An 18,747-nucleotide genomic window follows, 5' to 3' on the forward strand; every position below is an offset into this window, starting at 1 on the left:
TGGGTCACACGGAAGGACCCCGCCGCTCTCAGAAAAGATCGTATCGGGTATCTCCTGGTGATCTGGTGGTTAGGACTCCACACTTTCACTACCAAGGGCCTGGGTTCGATCCTTGGTCAGGGAACTAGGATCCCACAAGCTGCACAGCACGGCCAAAAAAAACCCCCACAAGAACAAAAATATCATGCCAATCAGAAGGGACTGGTGTGTCTCCGTGGCAGAGCAGGGTGGACTGAGGCCTTCCCAGCACTGTCTGGAGGGCTGGGACCCGGGGGCCCCATCCATACCCCGGCGCATCCCTCCAGGAGAGGACGGCTCCTCCCGAGAGCCCTGCCCCGCTCTGCCTGGGCTTCTGGGGCCAGGCGTGTAGTTGGCTCTTGAGGGGCAGCCCCCAGGGAACCGCAAACTGCAGTTGGTGGGTAGGTGCTCAGATGGGCACCACTGGGGCAGGCAGCATGAAGCCCCCAGAAGGCACCTTCTCCTTAGCATACCTGTGTCTGCTTCCTTCCCTTCTCCTCCCAGCCTCTCGGCCTCCACTCCCCTCACGCACCTCCTGGACTCACGTCCAGCATAAACTACTTGCAGTCAAATCCTTGTCTGGCGGTCTGCTTCTGCGGGGCACTCCGAGACAAGTAAGGTCCCGACCCTTCCAGGGTGATGAGCCCACCAGGCCATCACCAAACGGCACCACGAGGCCCTCGGTCACAGAAAGCTCCCGCACTAGCTCGGCTTCCATGGCCACCAGCGACATCTGACCCCACACGTCAGCCTGCCCAGAGCAACCACACTCCCTGGTCCCACGGGCCGGGCAGGGAGACTTTCCATAAACATCGCTGAACCGGCATCTGGTGGAAACCGTCGGGCCTGGTGAACTTGGACGGGAGCATGAGTCAACCTCCCCAAAGCTCTGGGACACCTGCAAGAAGGGGTCTGGGGGCTAAGAAGCTGTGAGCAGAGCCATGAGCAGAGCGAGGCAGCCGTGGCAGCCGGCCGGGTCTCCCAGGCAACCCTGACCCCAGCACTGGCCTCCCTCCAGCCCACTGCGACACAGAGGCTACACCAGAACAACAGCAGGGCTCCCTGTGTGTCCCTTGTCATCCATGACGACACTCACTGAATCCACTTGGCTGCAGTAGCCAACGGACTCTTTTGTAGACACCGTGCCAGTTACGGGCCGCATGGCATAATGCAGAGTCCGTGAGGCGGGCGACCATCATGGGATCAAATCCCGGCCCTGCCACTTCCTAGCAACCTGGGGAACATTCCAGAACCTCTCCGAGCTCCTGAGTCCTCCTCAGTAAAATGGGATGATGTCGAACCGCACACGTGCTGTGAAGATGAAGCGTGGTCGCGTGTACCAGGGCTACGCAGACGAGTGTCAGTCCTTCCATCTCTCCCCCATCTTCCTCCCCTTCACACCAGACCCCTCCAGCTGGGATGGTGGGTGGAAAAAATCTCCCCTCCGAAACCTGAGATACCAGGTGCAAACTGCTGTTAATGTAATTGGGGGCAGGAAACGTCTACACTGGCTGAACCCACTTCATACTAGTTTCTCTGCTGCCATTACTACTAGTAATAGTTCTAAGAGTAACAGCTACCGTAAAGGGCTGGCCCCACTCACATATTATCTCATTGAATCCTCACAGCAACCCTTCCTTTACCCCCTAGTATGCCCACTTTACAGATAAGGAAACTAAGGCTCAGAGAGTTCATGTAACCTGGCCCATCCCTACACCTAGTTAGAGATACACTGGATCCAGAGACCCAGCTGATGGAAAGGCCCATTTCTGGGCATGATGTTCGGTGACTGCATGTTGCTTACCTGGACCCCGGGCTGAGCGATGAAATGCTGGTCCGTGGCCTCCACCGCCAGCTCCAAACAGCTGCTTCCACCCCAGGCTTCACAGGAATAGACCAGGAGCTGTTCTGCCAAGTCTTCGTCGCTGCTGTAACACTCCGTGAACAGCTCTAAGTGACATTGTCCCCAGAGAGAGGGAAACGGGAGGCAGGGCTGGCCAGTACACAGAACTTCCCCCCCGCCCCGGGCCCACCAGCCAAGCCCTGACTTCCATGAAAGCCTGGCTGTGAGCATCCTGGATTATAAAAGGCAAAGAGAACACCAGTACAATGTAATTCTCTACTGAACAAAGGGACCTTCTTTGGGCACCCCGCACACAGCACAGCGCCTCCTGGCGGCAGGTGTCCAGAAATGCCCACTGAATTGAGCTGCAGTGAACATGAGGAATGCCCTCTTTGGTGGGTTCAGCCACTGGGGAGGGGAGCCAGACCCTGAGCCCCCTCCATCTCATTTACCTCTGTGCTTTTTTGGTGAGGTTCTTTGCGGTTAAGGCACAGTGCAAAAAAAAAAAAAAGCCAAAATGACGTCATAAAAATCACTGGCCCAGGGCTTCCCTGGTGGCGCAGTGGTTAAGAAGTCTCCTGCCAGTGCAGAGGACAAGGATTTGAGCCCTGTTCCGGGAAGATCCCACATGCCGCGGAGCAACTAGGCCTGTGTGCCACAATTACTGAGCCTGCACGCCTAGAGCCCATGAGCCACAACTACTGAAGCCCATGTGCTACAACTACTGAGCCCACGTGCCTAGAGCCTGTGCTCCGCAGCAAGAGACGCCACCGCAATGAGAAGCCCACACACCGCAACGAAGTGTAGCCCCCGCTCGCCGCAACTAGAGAAAGCCCACGCACAGCAACGAAGACCCAACGCAGCCAAAAATAAAATAAATAAAAATTTAAAAAAAAAAACTTAAAAAAAACCCAACAACACTGGCCTACTGCATTGAGGGTGTGCTTATATTTTGAGACCTCATGACAAACAGATTGGTGTGTAGCTCCTCAGAGGAAATCCTTTAAAAGTCGAAATGCTCGGAGCCATTGCCCAGCTGAAGTCAATCCAAAAACAATGTAATACCTTGAAATTTTTAATATAGTAGAAGAAATAATCAGACACCTTTTCCCAACACAGAGAGGCTAAATGCATGAACATTTCTTCATTAGATCAGACAACAGACAAACACGCCTGCATTTTGCAACGTGCCACCTTGCAAACTGAAAACTCCCCAGTGGAAAGAAGAAAACTGAGCCGGCCTAAAATTCTGTTGCTGCGAGGCAACTGGTCCTGGATTTCTCACAGTCCCGCGGGGTCCGGGCCCTCTGAGCAGGGGCGATGGCAAGCCGTGTCAAGGGCAGGTGAACAGCGAACAGAGGACAGATGTTTCAGGAGTGTCACACTCAGCGGGGCCTCTGCCCTCTCCTGTTCCAGGTGATGAGAAACATCGCCCTGGAGGGGAGCTGGGCAGCTCGCCTGTTGCCTTGGGTTATAGAAGCTCTGAGCCTCCTAAGTTTGTGGAGATGTGGGACCACCAACACCAGCCCTTATTCACGTGACCTCGTGGGGAATCGAGGCATGGGGACCAACCCAAGATGCCACTCTGGCTGCTGCCTTTGCCATTAGTAGCAAACCATCTGTGTCCCTAACCCAGGGGTCTGGGGTCTTCTGTCAGTATATGTATAGGAAGCTGGCAGGCTAACCTGCTAGCTTGCACATCAGGTAAAACCTCACACGTGTCAAGGTTTCTGAATAGCATCCCCAAAACAAAACACCCCAAGGCTTCCCTATGGTGCTGAGTTACTTAGACCTGGCCTGGGTGTGGCCCTGGGCAGCTGTGGGATGAGAGAGCCTATATTTCACCACCTTCATTCTTGGAAAAGTCAGTAAATGCCACGCGGTGTGGCTGTGCCGGCCACGGCTCCCGTTCCCAGAGGCTTACCCACTGCTCGGGTCTCGTACTCGTTTGCCAATTCCTCGGACTCCCCTGCAGCATTGATGTCATTCTTCACCTTGGCCAGAGTCTTCAGAAGCTTGCTGGCTCCCAGGGCTGCCAGAGTACAGCCCCTGGTCTTCCAGAGGGGTGAGAATGTCACAGTTAATTCGTAAGCCCTTGCAGTCGAGTCAACATCAAAGTCAGGCAAGCACAGATTGATGGCAAAAGCAGGAAGTGGTAAAAATCTGAACTGTTCATAATGATTCCCAGTAAAATTTGCAATGTGCACCAAGAGTCTTGAACCTGAATATACGCACAGTCTTGAACATGGAATTAACATACAAAAAAAATCAAGATAAATGCATCACTAATTATTAGAAAAATGCAAATCAAAACTACCATGAGGTATCACCTCACACCAGTCAGAATGGCCATCTCCAAAAAATCTACAAATCATAAATGCTGGAGAGGGTGTGGAGAAAAGGGAACCCTCTTGCACTGTTGGTGGGAATGTAAATTGATACAGCCACTATGGAGAACAGTATGGAGGTTCCTTAACAAACTAAAAATAGAATTACCATATGACACAGAAATCTCACTACTGGGCATATACCCTGAGAAAACCATAATTCAAAAGGATACATGTACCCCAATGTTCACTGCAGCACTATTTACAATAGCCAGGACATGGAAACAACCTAAATGTCCAATGATAGATGAATGGATAAAGAAGATGGGGTACATATATACAATGGAATATTACTCAGCCATAAAAAGGAACGAAACTGGATCACTTGTAGAGATGTGGATGGACCTATAGAGTCGGTCATACAGAGTGATGTAAGCCAGAAAGAAAAAAACAAATATTGTACATGCATATATGTGGAATCTAGAAAAAACGGTACAGATGAACCTATTTGTAGGGCAGGAATAGGGACATAGACATAGAGAACAGACATGTGGACACAGGGGTGGGACGGGAGGGTGGGACAAATTGGGAGATTAGGTTTGACATAAATACACTACCATGTGTAACATAGATAGCTAGTGGGAACCTGCTGTATAGCACTGGGAGCTCAGCTCAGTGCTCTGTGATGACCTAGATGGGGGGGAAGGCGGGGAAGGGGGGGAGGGAGGTCTAAGAGGGAGGGGATATAGGTATGCATATAGCTGATTCACTTCATTGTACTACAGCAGAAACTAACACAACATTGTAAAGCAATTATACTCCAATAAAAAAACAAGACAAATGCAGGAGAAGCTGATAGTTAGACGTGGCAATGGGAAGCCTGATGACCCACCATCATGCTGTAACAGCTCAGAGGGGGAAATTGGTCAAGGACACGAAGACTGACAATTATAGTTAGTGAGAGTGTGTGTGTGAATCAATATTCAATACCTAATCTTAGGCTCTAAAAACAGAGAATGCAGCTTCTTTTCAACTGTTCATAAATCATTTATAAAAATCATTATGTGTGGAATCACAAAGAAAAGTCTCAATCATTTCCTAAAGCAGGCTTTGTACAGGCCCTACTTCCTGCCTATAATGCAAGAAAGTTAGAAATTAATTTTAAATTAAACTTTAAAACCTCCTCCACTTGGAAGACAATCACACAAACCTAAGAAGCAGGTGCCTCCTGGATTACCCACCAAGCCCAGAACTTTCCATGGACCTCCCCTCCCAAACACACCCCTGTTCACATGGAAACAGGCACAACCATATCTACCGACATCAAATATTCCCTTTTACTGAGGACGCTTTAGATTAGGTATGTGAGGTTTGAAAGGGTCAGAACGACCACAACCAAGCATACATCTGCCACAGACTTGGACATTTACCTGCTCCCAGATGGCTTTGGAAAGTTCCTTCTTGTTCTGAAGAATGGCCCAGATGAAGAGTGCCTGCAGGGGGTGCCGAGTAATAGGAAAAACGTCCTGGGAGGGATGAGAGCAGGGGGTCAGCACATGCAGAGGGAGCACCACTTTGGCAGACACACTAGTGTAAGAATGAAAACAGGGTCAGGATGCCCTAGGAGAGCGCCCCATGTTTGGAGGCTCTGTAACTTGGCGTCTGAATCCATTCTCACAGAACCGTGATGTGAGTTTCAACAGAATCTCTGATCTATCATAAAAGACAACGTACAAGTAGATGGAAAGGTATAAAGGGTGAAAAAATGGGCTGACGGCAATTTAAAAACTGAATGACTTCTGACAGGCTGAAGAGAAGTTCTTCTCATCATAGAAATCTCTTTCTCATCTAGAAAAATCATCCTAACTAAATTCTAACTTTCCAATAGTTGAAGTTCAATTATCACAATGTGAAACTAAAGTTATTTCTTTGGAGCGTTACTCAAAGTTACAATTCCTAATACATCAACTAAGAATCCCAGCTCCCATTCAGCCTCCCGTATCTTCCAAGGGAACCTTTCCAGATAGAACTCTATGCATGTATTCCTTTTAATCTTCCCTAAGGTTTTACCAATATCCAAATGTTTCTGGCATAGTTATAGATACTGTGGAGAGTTTTAACATAAATAGCATCAAACAGCTTTTTAAACATTTCCAATTCCTTCAAACACCTAGCTCATTTAGATTTTTGCAACACACATGTAATAAAATTCTAAAACTATAAAAGATCATGACCTAGTTTGAGTTTTCCCAGAAGCGATCAAGCATTTGAGACAGGTAGCTTATTTTGGACAAGATTCCAGGAAAACCACTAGGAAATTGAGGAAATGAGATTGGAAAAGAAAGGACCAACAAGTTGTCATGGTAAATAACCAGGGATTAATCCCACTAGGCAACCCTTGGAGCCAGTATAGGACACAGGTCTCAGAATTATCTCCTCTGAGCAGGGGGGTTGCTGAGGTATTTATACACCAACTTCTGGCAGTCACTGGGCTCTGACCAGAGCAGACCTTCAGCAAAGAGTTGCAGGTGCTAGAAACTGGGCCTGCCTGTGCTTAAAATAGGAAATCTTGAGAGAATGTAAGTGGTACATCCACAACACCTTCTCAAATGGAAACCTGGATTATCTCTTTACAAAGATTCACTGCCCCTTTTATTCACAAAAGGAAACTCGGCAGTTCTCCTTTTCTTTGCATAGGTAGCAGAGAACTATTTTAGGCAGATCATGTCCAAAAGGCTAAGACATGATCAGGCAGCCAGTCATTTTTCCCCGTTCCCTGCTAGATGCCTTCAGAAAGTGTGTCGCACCAAGCTTTGCAATTAGGAAATACTTCAATAACTGTTGTAAAGATAGCACAAAGAATAAAGCAAGAAAATGCACCACTTGTTACCCTGCTAGGACTTGCTAGCTTAAATAAAGGCAGGAGGAAAAAATAACAACCCCAACATGTTAACTACATGACAGCAATGAGGTAGGGAGTAGGAAAGATGGAAGTAGAGAGATTTTTTGAGGGAAGACTCAAGAGAGCAAAGAATTCAAGCAGACAGCTGTGACAGTACACACATGGAACTCTACGTCTATCTCATCCGTGCTATTCCTGTCTTCCTTCCGGAAGCCTCTTCGGAAGTTAGCAACCAGTTTCCAGACGAACGTGAGGAGGGTGTCATTATAGGAATTCTTGGCAATCTGCAGGTTCCGATACACCAGGGTGCTGAAGTGATTGGAGAAGAGCTCGGTGAGGACGTCATTGGTGAGGAACTTCTGCAGGTTCAAGCCATTCTCCAGAAAGAGGCGGACAAACTTGGGTCTGTCCTTTATGAGAGCCATAAACATGACTTCCTGAAGGTCAGCAGACTGAGGAGAAAGAGCAGAGAGAGAATGCACAGCCTAAATCCAATCAAGAAGACAAGGCACCTTCTTTCTCAGACACATCGCATTTTCAACCATGAGGTAAATAAAATTTATCTTTTCAGTTGTAACACAATATTAGATGACAGCTCAAACATCGAGATGGGGGAAGAAGCAAGGTGGAATCTTTGAAATCAGCCAGATGTGAGCTTGGATGGGAACTGGTCTCTTGCTGTTGTAAAGTGGAGATAATGACACCCACATAAGGATGATGTTGAGGGACTTCCCTGGTGGTCCAGTGGTTAAGACTTTGCCTTCCAATACAGGGGGTGCGTGTTTGATCCCTGGTTGTGGAGATATGATCCCACTTGCCTCGTGGCCAAAAGACAAAAACATAAAACAGAAACAATATTGTAACAAATTCAATAAAGACTTTAAAAATGGTCCACGTCGAATAAAAATCTAAAAAAAAAAAATTACATTAAAGAAAGGGATGATGTTGATCAAGAATTGATCCCAGTGTCTGGCATAAAGGAAGCACTCGCTCCATTAGGGGGCCGGGGGCTCATGGTACAGCTCACACCATTTCTCTGAGGTCTACACTGGACACCAATTGTGGCCTAACCACCAGCCAACTTTTCCTTCTGTGCCATGGGGTTGCCCCACTGCCCTTCCCATGCCATGAGGCAAGTGCCTGGTCATGTTACATAACCATGAGTCACTGGAACACTTGACAGTGATACCTGGTTATTATTTATCTGTACCTCTACTGTCTGGGCTCCTGGTAATCCTTATCCCATAGAAGCTTATTAAGCATCTTAATAAAGATAATTAACGTGTACTTCAGACACAAACCCGTGGTCCATGGGCCACACCAGCTCTCAGATATGTTCTGATGGTCCTCCATACTATTTCTTACAATTTTTTTTTTTTTTTTTTTTTTTTTTTTTTTTTTTTTTTTTTTTGCGGTACACGGGCCTCTCACTGTTGTGCCCTCTCCTGTTGTGGAGCACAGGCTCTGGACGTGCAGGCTCAGCGGCCATGGCTCACGGGCCCAGCCGCTCCGCAGCATGTGGGATCTTCCCGGACTGGGGTACGAACCCGTGTCCCCTGCATCAGCAGGCGGACTCTCAACCACTGCGCCACCAGGGAAGCCCTATTTCTTACAATTTGATTCAGTTGCCAATATTAAAAATTAGACAGTTCATAAAAATCCACATTGCCAGCATTAAAATCCAGATTCACAAGTAAATACCAGAAGCTCTGACAACACAGAGAACCGTCAGTTGGAGCCAACTGGGGCAGCTCCAGGAGCCTGGGCACTGTAGCCCTGAGCCCCCCCACTAGCCTCGCGGCGGCTCACCCAGCCCACTGTCCTCACTTTAATTGTCTGAGCCCTGGTTCAGGGGAATATTCCCTGCCAAGGGCAGCATTAGCGGTTTCTGTTTCTGTCTGATGTTGGTCTCTCCGGGATCACACATTGTCTGCAGAGCCAACTGCCAAGGGTCCCTTGAGTCCCCCCACTGTGGCTCCAGGCGGGACAGGGACAAAAAGAGGTGGCTGCCCTGATACCCTGCACTGCTAACAAGTTCCCAGGTTACTCATGCTGCCCCGGGTCCAGGGACCACCCTCTGAGAGCCACTGGCATGTGGAGAAGAGAACAGCTCTGCAGTCAGACACACGTTTGTTTCCAAACCTTGGTTCTACCGTTACCTTATGTGCGACCTCGAACAAGACTGTGTCTCAACCTCAGTTTGCTCGTCTGTAAAATAGGTGCTTGTGGGGATGAAATGAGGTAACACAGGTCACGATGCCTTTGGAGATTCGAGTTCGGAGCAGGCCCTCAAAAAACCATCAGAATGGCCCTCCTGTGGTACCCATGGAGCCCTGGCTTATTAACCAGCAAAATGAGATAATCCCTGTGATGGCTGGCATGACGGCCAAGTGAACCAGCACAGTGAAGCTGCTTTGTGCACTACACAAGGTTATGCGAAGATCTTTAGTTATTTTTAAACAAAGACTTCTATACGGCTTAGTATGTGCCAGCGATCTAAGCACGTCAGAAATATTACCTGATGTAAACATCGGAACAGTCCAGTGAGGCAGCTACCACTATTATTACCATCTCTGTTTTCAGATGAGCAGCGGTGTGCTCGTGAACACTTTACAACCAACGTTCTGGGAGAAAATAATAAGCCCCGATTTGTAGTACTTGACCATTGATTGCCACAGTGTAAATGCTCCCGACGGGGCCAGTCTTCGGCTACCACGTGACATCACTGAATGCACAACTGGGGCCCAACACAGAGTAGCAAGTGTGGTGTTTCCAGAATGCAGATACGATAGACATAACCTCCGGGGTATAGATCAGCGTAAACGTAGGAGACTAGTTAGAAAGGGACGAGTTTGATTATTTATTGCCTTTGTTTTTAATAAAATTTATTTAGTTCTAAGAGTATAGTATTTGATTTTTAATGACTGTATTTAACAACAGACTCAAAAAACCCTAAAAATTTTAGCAGTCAGCTCTTGCTAAAACCAGTATGAACTGACCCCAATTCACCACTGTACAAGGAAACTGAGGAAGGTTAAGGAACTTGCAGAGGTTAAGTCATGCAGATGGGCTGGCTCCAGAGTCCATCCTCTCAACCATTGTGTCCTTCACTCAACTACCTTTAGCTGAGTTAATAAAATTAAATGTACTAGTCAATGCATGCCTGAGTTTATGTTTATTTGTACCATCTGATGTCACTTAAATAGAACATTTCACACACAGGGGTTCATTTCTGAATCAATTACCTAGATTTACAAAGAGTTCTGTTTTCCCTCAACTAACTAAAGGCTTGCCATGTGAGATAGGGCTCATTATACTGCAAAAACCAAAGATAATGTTTGCTAGAGGAATGAATAATTTAAAAACCCATAAGCCATGATTTTATTTGGATTCTATTCTTAAAATTGATCACATGTAAGGACAACTGAAGTCTGCAACTTTGATTATACAACGATAGGCCTCAAAGTGTTTTCACTGCCCACCAGTGACTGAAGAGCTTAAAACAGAGAAGACTCCACCTTGCAGATCCAAGTGTGATGGTTTATAATTGTTCCTACAAAACAGAGCTCCTAAGGCGATCTCACTTTAGTTGTACCCAAGAGGATGCTGCTGGAAAATGCAGTCTTAGAACTCTCATCAAATTCAAAGTGAGAAAAGTCACTCTACTGGAAAAAAATACAGATTTTCTGGACATACAACTTCCATATTGGAGGTACTCGTTTGCCTGGGGGAGTCCTGATTTTCTAACTCTAAGATATTCATTGTATGTCTTTAATCAACTTGTTCTATTTTTCTCTTACGCGTCTCACTGCTGACAATTCTCTTATGAGAACTTGGCTAAGAAGGTGGGGCAGGGCACAAAATGAGTACCGCTGTCTGGATTTTTAGTTGATTTATTTCTGATAAACCCCTTTCCATCATCCTGCACTTAGTTTCCCCACATTTCTGTCCATCAACTCCTAGGAGGAAATCTGCACCTCAACACCTCAATGGAGAATCGCCTCTCATATCATGGCGGGAGAGCTATAAACTTTGGATGGTAATGGTGGATTGACGTTACCTTATATTAGTGTATTTATTTTTATTATCTCTTTGCAAGCAACCTACTAAGTCAAAGTTATTATCCCCTACGACAGATGAGGAAAGTGAGCCTTGGCAACACTGATGTACCAGGACAGGACAATCTTTTACAATATTCAAGGGCAAAGACCCTGTCAGAAATGGACCAGACCTGTCACTGGATAACCCAGGAGGGCTTCCTATGTACCTCCCACCGGCGGTCATTGGTGAAAATCTCATCACTGGCTAGGTCCAGCTGGTTCCACTCCAGCAGAAGCTTCAGCTGCCCATTCCAGTTATCCTTATCTTGTTCATTGGTGCTAAAGGCTGTAAGAGGACAGGGAAAAAAATCAACTCACCAAACACCCAGAAACAAGAGAGTCAGAACCATTACATATGGCCAATTATCAGAGCCATTTATCAAAGGAGATTCTGAGCATGTTATCTTAGAATCAGACACTCAGAGCTGTCATTTCACTGACAGTTTATTTTCACTCCATCTTATCCATATTCTATATGTCCCAGAGTATGTAATGTGGATCAATTTAGGTGATAATATCTTTCCATTTCATATCCTAACAGTTAACTATGGTATATTGATATTTTTCCATAGATTCAGATTCCATAAATGTCACATTTCCAGGAGCACATCTGACTTTTACTATATCTAAAGCTATGACATAATGAGCTCTATCATAACAATACTCCACTTGTCTTTTTCAGAGCTGATAATTTCAGCTCAGTACCTATGTACCTCTACAGACATAGTCCCATTTTAATAAATATCCTTACAACCGAATTCCTGACCAGCACAGTAAGAATGATTCTAATAAACAGCTAAGGCTTAAAGTGCACTTCTCTTGGGCCTTGCTCTGCTCTGCATGCCTTAAATACATTCATCAGACGGCTCAACTCTACGTGGCCTTTGCCAGGGGTCTATTTACTTCAGGCAATTCCACCTTGATGGGATTCTCAGACAGCAAAGTTCACACATGAGGATTTTAAAACTGAGGTTCATTCATAAGCATAGGAGACGTGTTAACCCCTGAAACTGAACGCAAAATTATCTATGTGTGTGTGCACGTGTGTACACAGATGTGGAATCTAGGACAGAGGTCCATAGCTTTTATCATCTTCTCAAAGTGTCTGAGACTCAGATAAAGATTCTAAACCACTGCTGGAGACAGCTCTTTGGAAAGCACTGTGATCATCTTTAACTGATATTTTGATGAAATAAAAATTCTTGTTCTGGGGGCTTCCCTGGTGGCTCAGTGGTTGAGAGTCCGCCTGCCGATGCAGGGGACAGGGGTTCGTGCCCCGGTCTGGGAAGATCCCACATGCCGCGGAGCGGCTGGGCCCGTGAGCCGTGGCCGCTGAGCCTGCACGTCCGGAGCCTGTGCTCCGCAACCGGAGAGGCCGCAACGGGAGAGGCCACAACAGTGAGAGGCCCGCGTACCGCAAAAAAAAAAAAAAAAAAAATTCTTGTTCTGTTAAATATATACAACCAAGGAGATTAAACTCAGCAGGTCAATAGTAGTTATTCCAACTTCTAATATATGCTAATCAAAATTAAGTGCAAGATTATATTTCAGTAAAGCTGTTTTAAAAAATAAATGGAAGCCATTAAAAGCCACAGAAAGCAACACAAAGCTGAAACTTCTACAGGAGCTAATTTTACTCACCTTTGTACAAGGCATAGGAGATAGCATTGCTCACAATCTCATCCCCAGCTTCTTCTATTTTAATAACGGTTAATAGGTGAGAACTTTCGAGAATTTCTTTGAGCTGGCAAGATTTAAAGAGCAGAGTTGTCAGCCAACTGATTTCAGGCACAAGGAGCCTCTCTCTTTTAGAGCCTCTCTCTAAACTCTCTTTTGGTGAGGAACATTTTATTCCATTTTTTTAAAGACCACCTATAGGAATGTTCCAAATCTCCTTCCCTCTTCTACAGCAACTGTACCCACAGCATCTAATTTCTAAATTGGAATAGTGAGTCCTTGACCACAGTGAGAATAAAGTACTGGCTCTACAAGGGCACATATATCAACAAGACCCTATCAAAAAGCTGAGAGAGGAACCCTCCTACATTGTTGGTGGGAATGTAAATTGGTACAGCCACTCTGGAGAACGGTATGGAAGTTTCTTTAAAAATTAAAAATAGAGCTACCATATGATCCAGGCACCCCACTGCTGGGCATATATCCAGAGAAAACCATACTTCAAAAAGATACATGCACCCCAATGTTAATTGCAGCACTATTTACAATAGCCAGGACATGGAAGCAACCTAAATGTCCATCGATGGAAGAATGGATAAAGAAGATGTGGTACATATATACGATGGAATATTACTCCGCCATAAAAAAGGAATAAAATAATGCCATTTGCAGTGACACGGATGGACCTAGAGATTGTCATACTGAGTGAAGTCAGACAGGGAAAGACAAATATCATATGATATCACTTATATGTGGAATCTAAGAAATAATGGTACAAATGAACCTATTTACAAAACAGAAATAGAGTCATAGATGTAGAAAAAAAATTAGGGTTACCAAGGGGGGGAAGGAGGGGCAGGAAAGATAAATTGCGATTGGCATATACACACTACTATACATAAAAATAGATAACTAATAAGAACCTACTGTGTAGCACAGGGAATTTTACTCAGTACTCTATAATGATCTATATGGTAATAGAATCTAAAAAAGAGTGGATTTATGTATATATATAACTGATTCACTTTGCTGTATAGCAGAAACCAACACAACATTGTAAATCAACTATACTCCAATAAAAATTAATTTTTAAAAAAAAGCTGTGGGCTCCCCTGGTGGCGCAGTGGTTGAGAGTCCGCCTGCCGATGCAGGGGACACGGGTCGTGCCCCGGTCTGGGAAGATTCCACGTGCCGCGGAGCGGCTGGGCCCGTGAGCCATGGCCGCTGGGCCTGCGCGTCCAGAGCCTGTGCTCCGCAACGGGAGAGGCCACAACAGTGAGAGGCCCGCGTACCACAAAAAAAAAAAAAAAAAAGCTGAGAGACTCATTGACTAGGGATGAGTGTGTGTGTGTGTGTGTAACACATGGTAGGTGCTCAGTTGTTGAATGAGTGAATAAATGCAGGAAAGAGAACAGAAGACCACAGAAAGCATCCGAGTGTGGACGTAGGGCTTAGATTATAGGAAGGAAATTTCAGTGTGAACAAAAGCCAAGACAACTTGGTGACTGACTAAAGCAACAAGGAACTCACTATATTACCCTTTGTGATTTTTCTTTAAAATTTAATTTTAAGACACTTTTTAAGATTCAAGAGCTGGGGGAGAGGCAGAGCCCTTGATTCCAAGGATTCAGGCATTGGCGAGCTTGGTGGGAGCTTGGCAAGGAAGAGCTCCTTCTGGAGGAGGAAACGAGTCTGGCTGTGGTTAGACTGAGTTCAAGATGGTGGTGGGTTTTCCTGGCAACATTTGGAAATGAGGGCCTAAAACTACAGAGAGTTTCAGCTGGGTGGAGAGGGAAGCCTCAGGTCAGGCTGGAAGGGTGAAGATGTGGACGAAAAAGGGCCCTTGCATATATCCAGAAAAGATGAAAGCTCTTAATTCAAAAAGATATTTACACCCCAATGTTCATGGTAGCACTACTTACAGTAGCCAAGACATGAAAGCAACCCAAGTGCCCATCAACAGATGAATGGATAAAGAAGACTGTGTGTGTGTGTGTGTGTGTGTGTGTGTGTGTGTGTGTGTATACATATATATATATACACATATATATATAGAACTGAATCACTTTGCTGTACACCTGACACTAACACAATACTGTCACTCAGCTATAGTTCAATTTAAAAGAAAAAGAAAAAAGAAAAGCCCTTGGATTTGGACTTTAGGAGGTGACCTCAAGGCTGCAGTTTCCTGGGAAAAATAGTGTCGGAGGCCCTAGTTCAAAGGACATCTGAGGGTGACGAGGAAATAAATGAAAACGGCAGGAAAACACAAGTCGCAGTGGGTTTGATGGAGAGAGGAGGAGGGGCTGACAGCAGGAGGGGAAAGGCCCTCTCATCACGCTGGCAGCCTTTGTTCAGGCAGAGGGAAGGGGTCCAGCCAGAAATGACAGGAAGGGAAGGGTCTAGGTCCCAAGATTCTGGGGCACAAGTCGGGGTAAGCAGCACAGAGGGGGTGAGACATCTTTTCCTTCAAAATGAAAAGGAAGAAGGAGAAGGTGAATATGGATATAGAGCAAACTGATGGGACCCAGAGATGCTGCAGGGGCGCCTACCTCATCCCCCCTCCCCACCCACGTACTCTCACCTCCTCGGATACTAACCCTCTACTGCAGCCAGTGTGACCTTAACTGAATACACTTGGATCACGCCTCATCCTGCCTCAAACCCTTCAGTGACTTCCCACTACACCTGAACAAGAACAAAACCCTCAAAAGTCCTCCAGTTTCCACCCACAGTATCCACCCTCATTGCCATCTTTCAACTCCTCGGTAGCCACGCTTACCTCACATCTCAGGAACTTTGCACCAAACAACCCCAGCCCTCACCCTTGAACCCCACCCATCATTCAGACATGGCTCCCACGCCACTGCCCCTGAGAAGCCCTCCCTTGAAAGGCCTTCCACACCAGGCCAGGCTCCCTTGGCTCAAGCCCTGTGTATCCATGCTACCTTTCTTCAGAACACGCTTTCTGTTTTGAAACTATACAATACATTGTATTGTAATCACTCAACATGAATTTTTTTCAATTTCTGTGCTCTCTCTGAGGATAAGCACTCCCTGTTGCGTATACTGTTCTTTCTGAAATGCCTGTTCCAGTACCAGGCATACAGTATGTGCTCAATAAACAACAAATAAACAAATCCAGGTGTTCAAAATAAATGAATGAATGAATGATACCTTGGTTGGCAGACAGATTGGAAGACTTGAAGGGTCAAGTTATTGAGAAGGTGGGGAGTAGATACAGCAGAATAACTATGAGAGCACTGCTAGGGGAGGAGGGCCTGGTCCCAGTGGGGAAGAATACAGGGTCTCTTGAAGAGGATGAGAAACCATAAGGTCAGGTTAGGGTGCTCTTTGTCCACATGATCAGTAAGGTCACCCACAATTACCCTGGGAGGTTGCTCAATTAATATTTGATTGGAGATTGGTTCAAGATGGCAGAGTAGAAGGACGTGTGCTCACTCCCTCTCGTGAGAGCACCAGAATCACAACTAACTGCTGAACAATCATCGACAGGAAGACACTGGAACTCACCAAGAAAGATACCCCACAACCAAAAACAAAGGAGAAGCCACAATGAGATGGTAGGAAGGGCGCTATCACAATAAAATCAAATCCCATAACTGCTGGGTGGGTGACTCAAAAACTGGAGAACACTTATACCACAGAAGTCCACCCACTGGAGTGAAGGTTCTGAGCCCCACGTCAGGCATCCCAACCTGGGGGTCTGGCAATGCGAGGAGGAATTCCTAGAGAGTCAGACTTTGAGGGCTAGTGGGATTTGACTGCAGGACTTCGGCAGGACTGGGGGAAAAAGAGACTCCACTCTTGGAGGGCGCACACAAAGCAGTGTGCGCATCGGGACCCAGGGGAAGGAGCAGTGACCCCCTAGGAGACTGAACCAGACCTACCTGCTAGTGTTGGAGGGTTTCCTGTGGAGGGAAGGGGGTGGCTGTGGCTCACCATGGGGACAGGGACACTGGAAACAGAAGGTCTGGGAAGTACTGCTTGGCATGAGCCCTCCCAGAGTCCACCGTTAGCCCCACCAATGAGCAGGTAGGTTCCAGTGCTGGGTTGCCTGAGGCCAAACAACCAACAGGGAGGGAACCCAGCCCCACCCAGACAAGCAGATAAGCGGATTAAAGTTTTACTGAGCTCTGCCCACCAGAGCAACACCCAGCTCTACCAAGCACCAGTCCCTCCCATCAGGAAGCTTGCACAAGCCTCTCAGATAGCCTTATCCACCAGAGGGCAGACAGCAGAAGCAAGAAGAACTACAATTCTGCAGCCTGTGGAAGGAAAACCACATTCACAGAAAGACAGACAAAATGAAAAGGCAGAGGAATTTGTACCAGATGAAGGAACAAGATAAAACCCCATAAAAACAACTAAATGAAGTGGAGATAGGCAACCTGCCAGAAAAAGAATTCAGAATAATGATAGTGAAGATGATCCAGGACCTCAGAAAAAGAATGGAGGCAAAGATCAAGAAGATGCAAGAAATGTTTAACAAAGACCTAGAAGAGTTAAAGAACAAACACCTAACAGAATTAAAGAACAAACAAAGAGATGAACAATACAATAACTGAAATGAAAAATACACTAGAAGGAATCAATAGCAGAATAACTGAGGCAGAAGAACAGATAAGTGACCTGGAAGACAGAATGGTGGAATGCACTGCTGCAGAATAGAATAGAGAAAAAAGAATGAAAAGAAATGAAGACAGCCTAAGAGACCTCTGGGACAACATTAAACGCAACGACATTCAAATTATAGAGGTCTCAGAAGGAAAAGAGAGAGAAAAAGGACCGGAGAAAATATCTGAAGAGATTGTAGTCGAAAACTTCCCTAACATGGGAAAGGAAATAGCCACCCAAGTCCAGGAAGTGCAGAGAGTCCCAGGCAGAATAAATCCAAGGAGAAACATGCCGAGACACATAGTAATGAAATTGACAAAAATTAAAGACAAAGAAAACTTATTGAAAGCAACAAGGGAAAAATGACAAATAACATACAAGGGAACTCCAATAAGGTTAACAGCTGATTTCTCAGCAGAAACTCTACAGGTCAGAAGGAAGTGGCATGATATATCTAAAGTGATGAAAGTGAAGAACCTACAACCAAGATTACTCTACCTGGCAAGGATCTCATTCAGATTCGATGGAGAAATCAAAAGCTTTACAGACAAGCAAAAGCTAAGAGAATTCAGCACCACCAAACCAGCTCTACAACAAATGTTAAAGGAACCTCTCTAAGTGAGAAACACAAGAAAAGAAAAGGAGCTACAAAAACAATTAAGAAAATGGTAATAGGAACATACATATGGATAATTACCTTAAATGTGAATGGATTAAATGCTTCAACCAAAAGACACAGGCTTGCTGAATGGATACAAAAATAAGACCCATATATATGCTGTCTACAGGAGACCCACTTCAGACCTAGGGACACATACAGACTGAAAGTGAGGGAATGGAAAAAGATATTCCATGCAAATGGAAATCAAAAGAAAGCTGGAATAGCAATACTCATATAAGATAAAATAGACTTTAAAATAAAGAATGTTAAAAGAGACAAGGAAGGACACTACATAATGATGAAGGGATCAATCCAAGAAGATATAACAATTATAAATATATATGCACCCAACACAGGAGCACCTCAACAGATAAGGCAACTGCTAACAGCTATAAAAGAGGAAATCACAGTAACACAATAATAGTGGGGGACTTTAACACGTCACTTACACCAGTGGACAGATCATCCAAAATGAAAATAAATAAGGAAACACAAGCTTTAAATGACATAATAAACCAGATAGATTTAATTGATATTTATAGGACATTCCATCCAAAAACAGTAGATTACACTTTCTTCTC

The 18,747-nt window shown here is 45.5% G+C and overlaps 1 protein-coding gene across 2 annotated transcripts in view; it reads right to left on the reverse strand.

Moving 5' to 3' along the window:
• Positions 1 to 18,747, reverse strand: part of TRPM8 (transient receptor potential cation channel subfamily M member 8) — an 88,481-nt gene that overhangs the window by 38,895 nt on the left and 30,839 nt on the right. The window contains exons 9-14 of one of the 2 annotated variants that reach the window (XM_060151220.1): positions 12,832 to 12,934; positions 11,358 to 11,476; positions 7,264 to 7,542; positions 5,619 to 5,714; positions 3,786 to 3,915; positions 1,823 to 1,968 (exon numbers count right to left, since the gene is read on the reverse strand). In XM_060151220.1, coding sequence (XP_060007203.1) covers positions 1,823 to 1,968; positions 3,786 to 3,915; positions 5,619 to 5,714; positions 7,264 to 7,542; positions 11,358 to 11,476; positions 12,832 to 12,934 — 873 coding nt within the window. Of the gene's footprint in view, positions 1 to 1,822; positions 1,969 to 3,785; positions 3,916 to 5,618; positions 5,715 to 7,251; positions 7,543 to 11,357; positions 11,477 to 12,831; positions 12,935 to 18,747 lie in introns of both variants that reach the window. The other variant, XM_060151219.1, reaches the window with a different exon arrangement.

Source organism: Lagenorhynchus albirostris, chromosome 6 (assembly GCF_949774975.1).
Source record: "Lagenorhynchus albirostris chromosome 6, mLagAlb1.1, whole genome shotgun sequence".
NCBI classification, from domain to species: Eukaryota; Metazoa; Chordata; class Mammalia; order Artiodactyla; family Delphinidae; genus Lagenorhynchus; species Lagenorhynchus albirostris.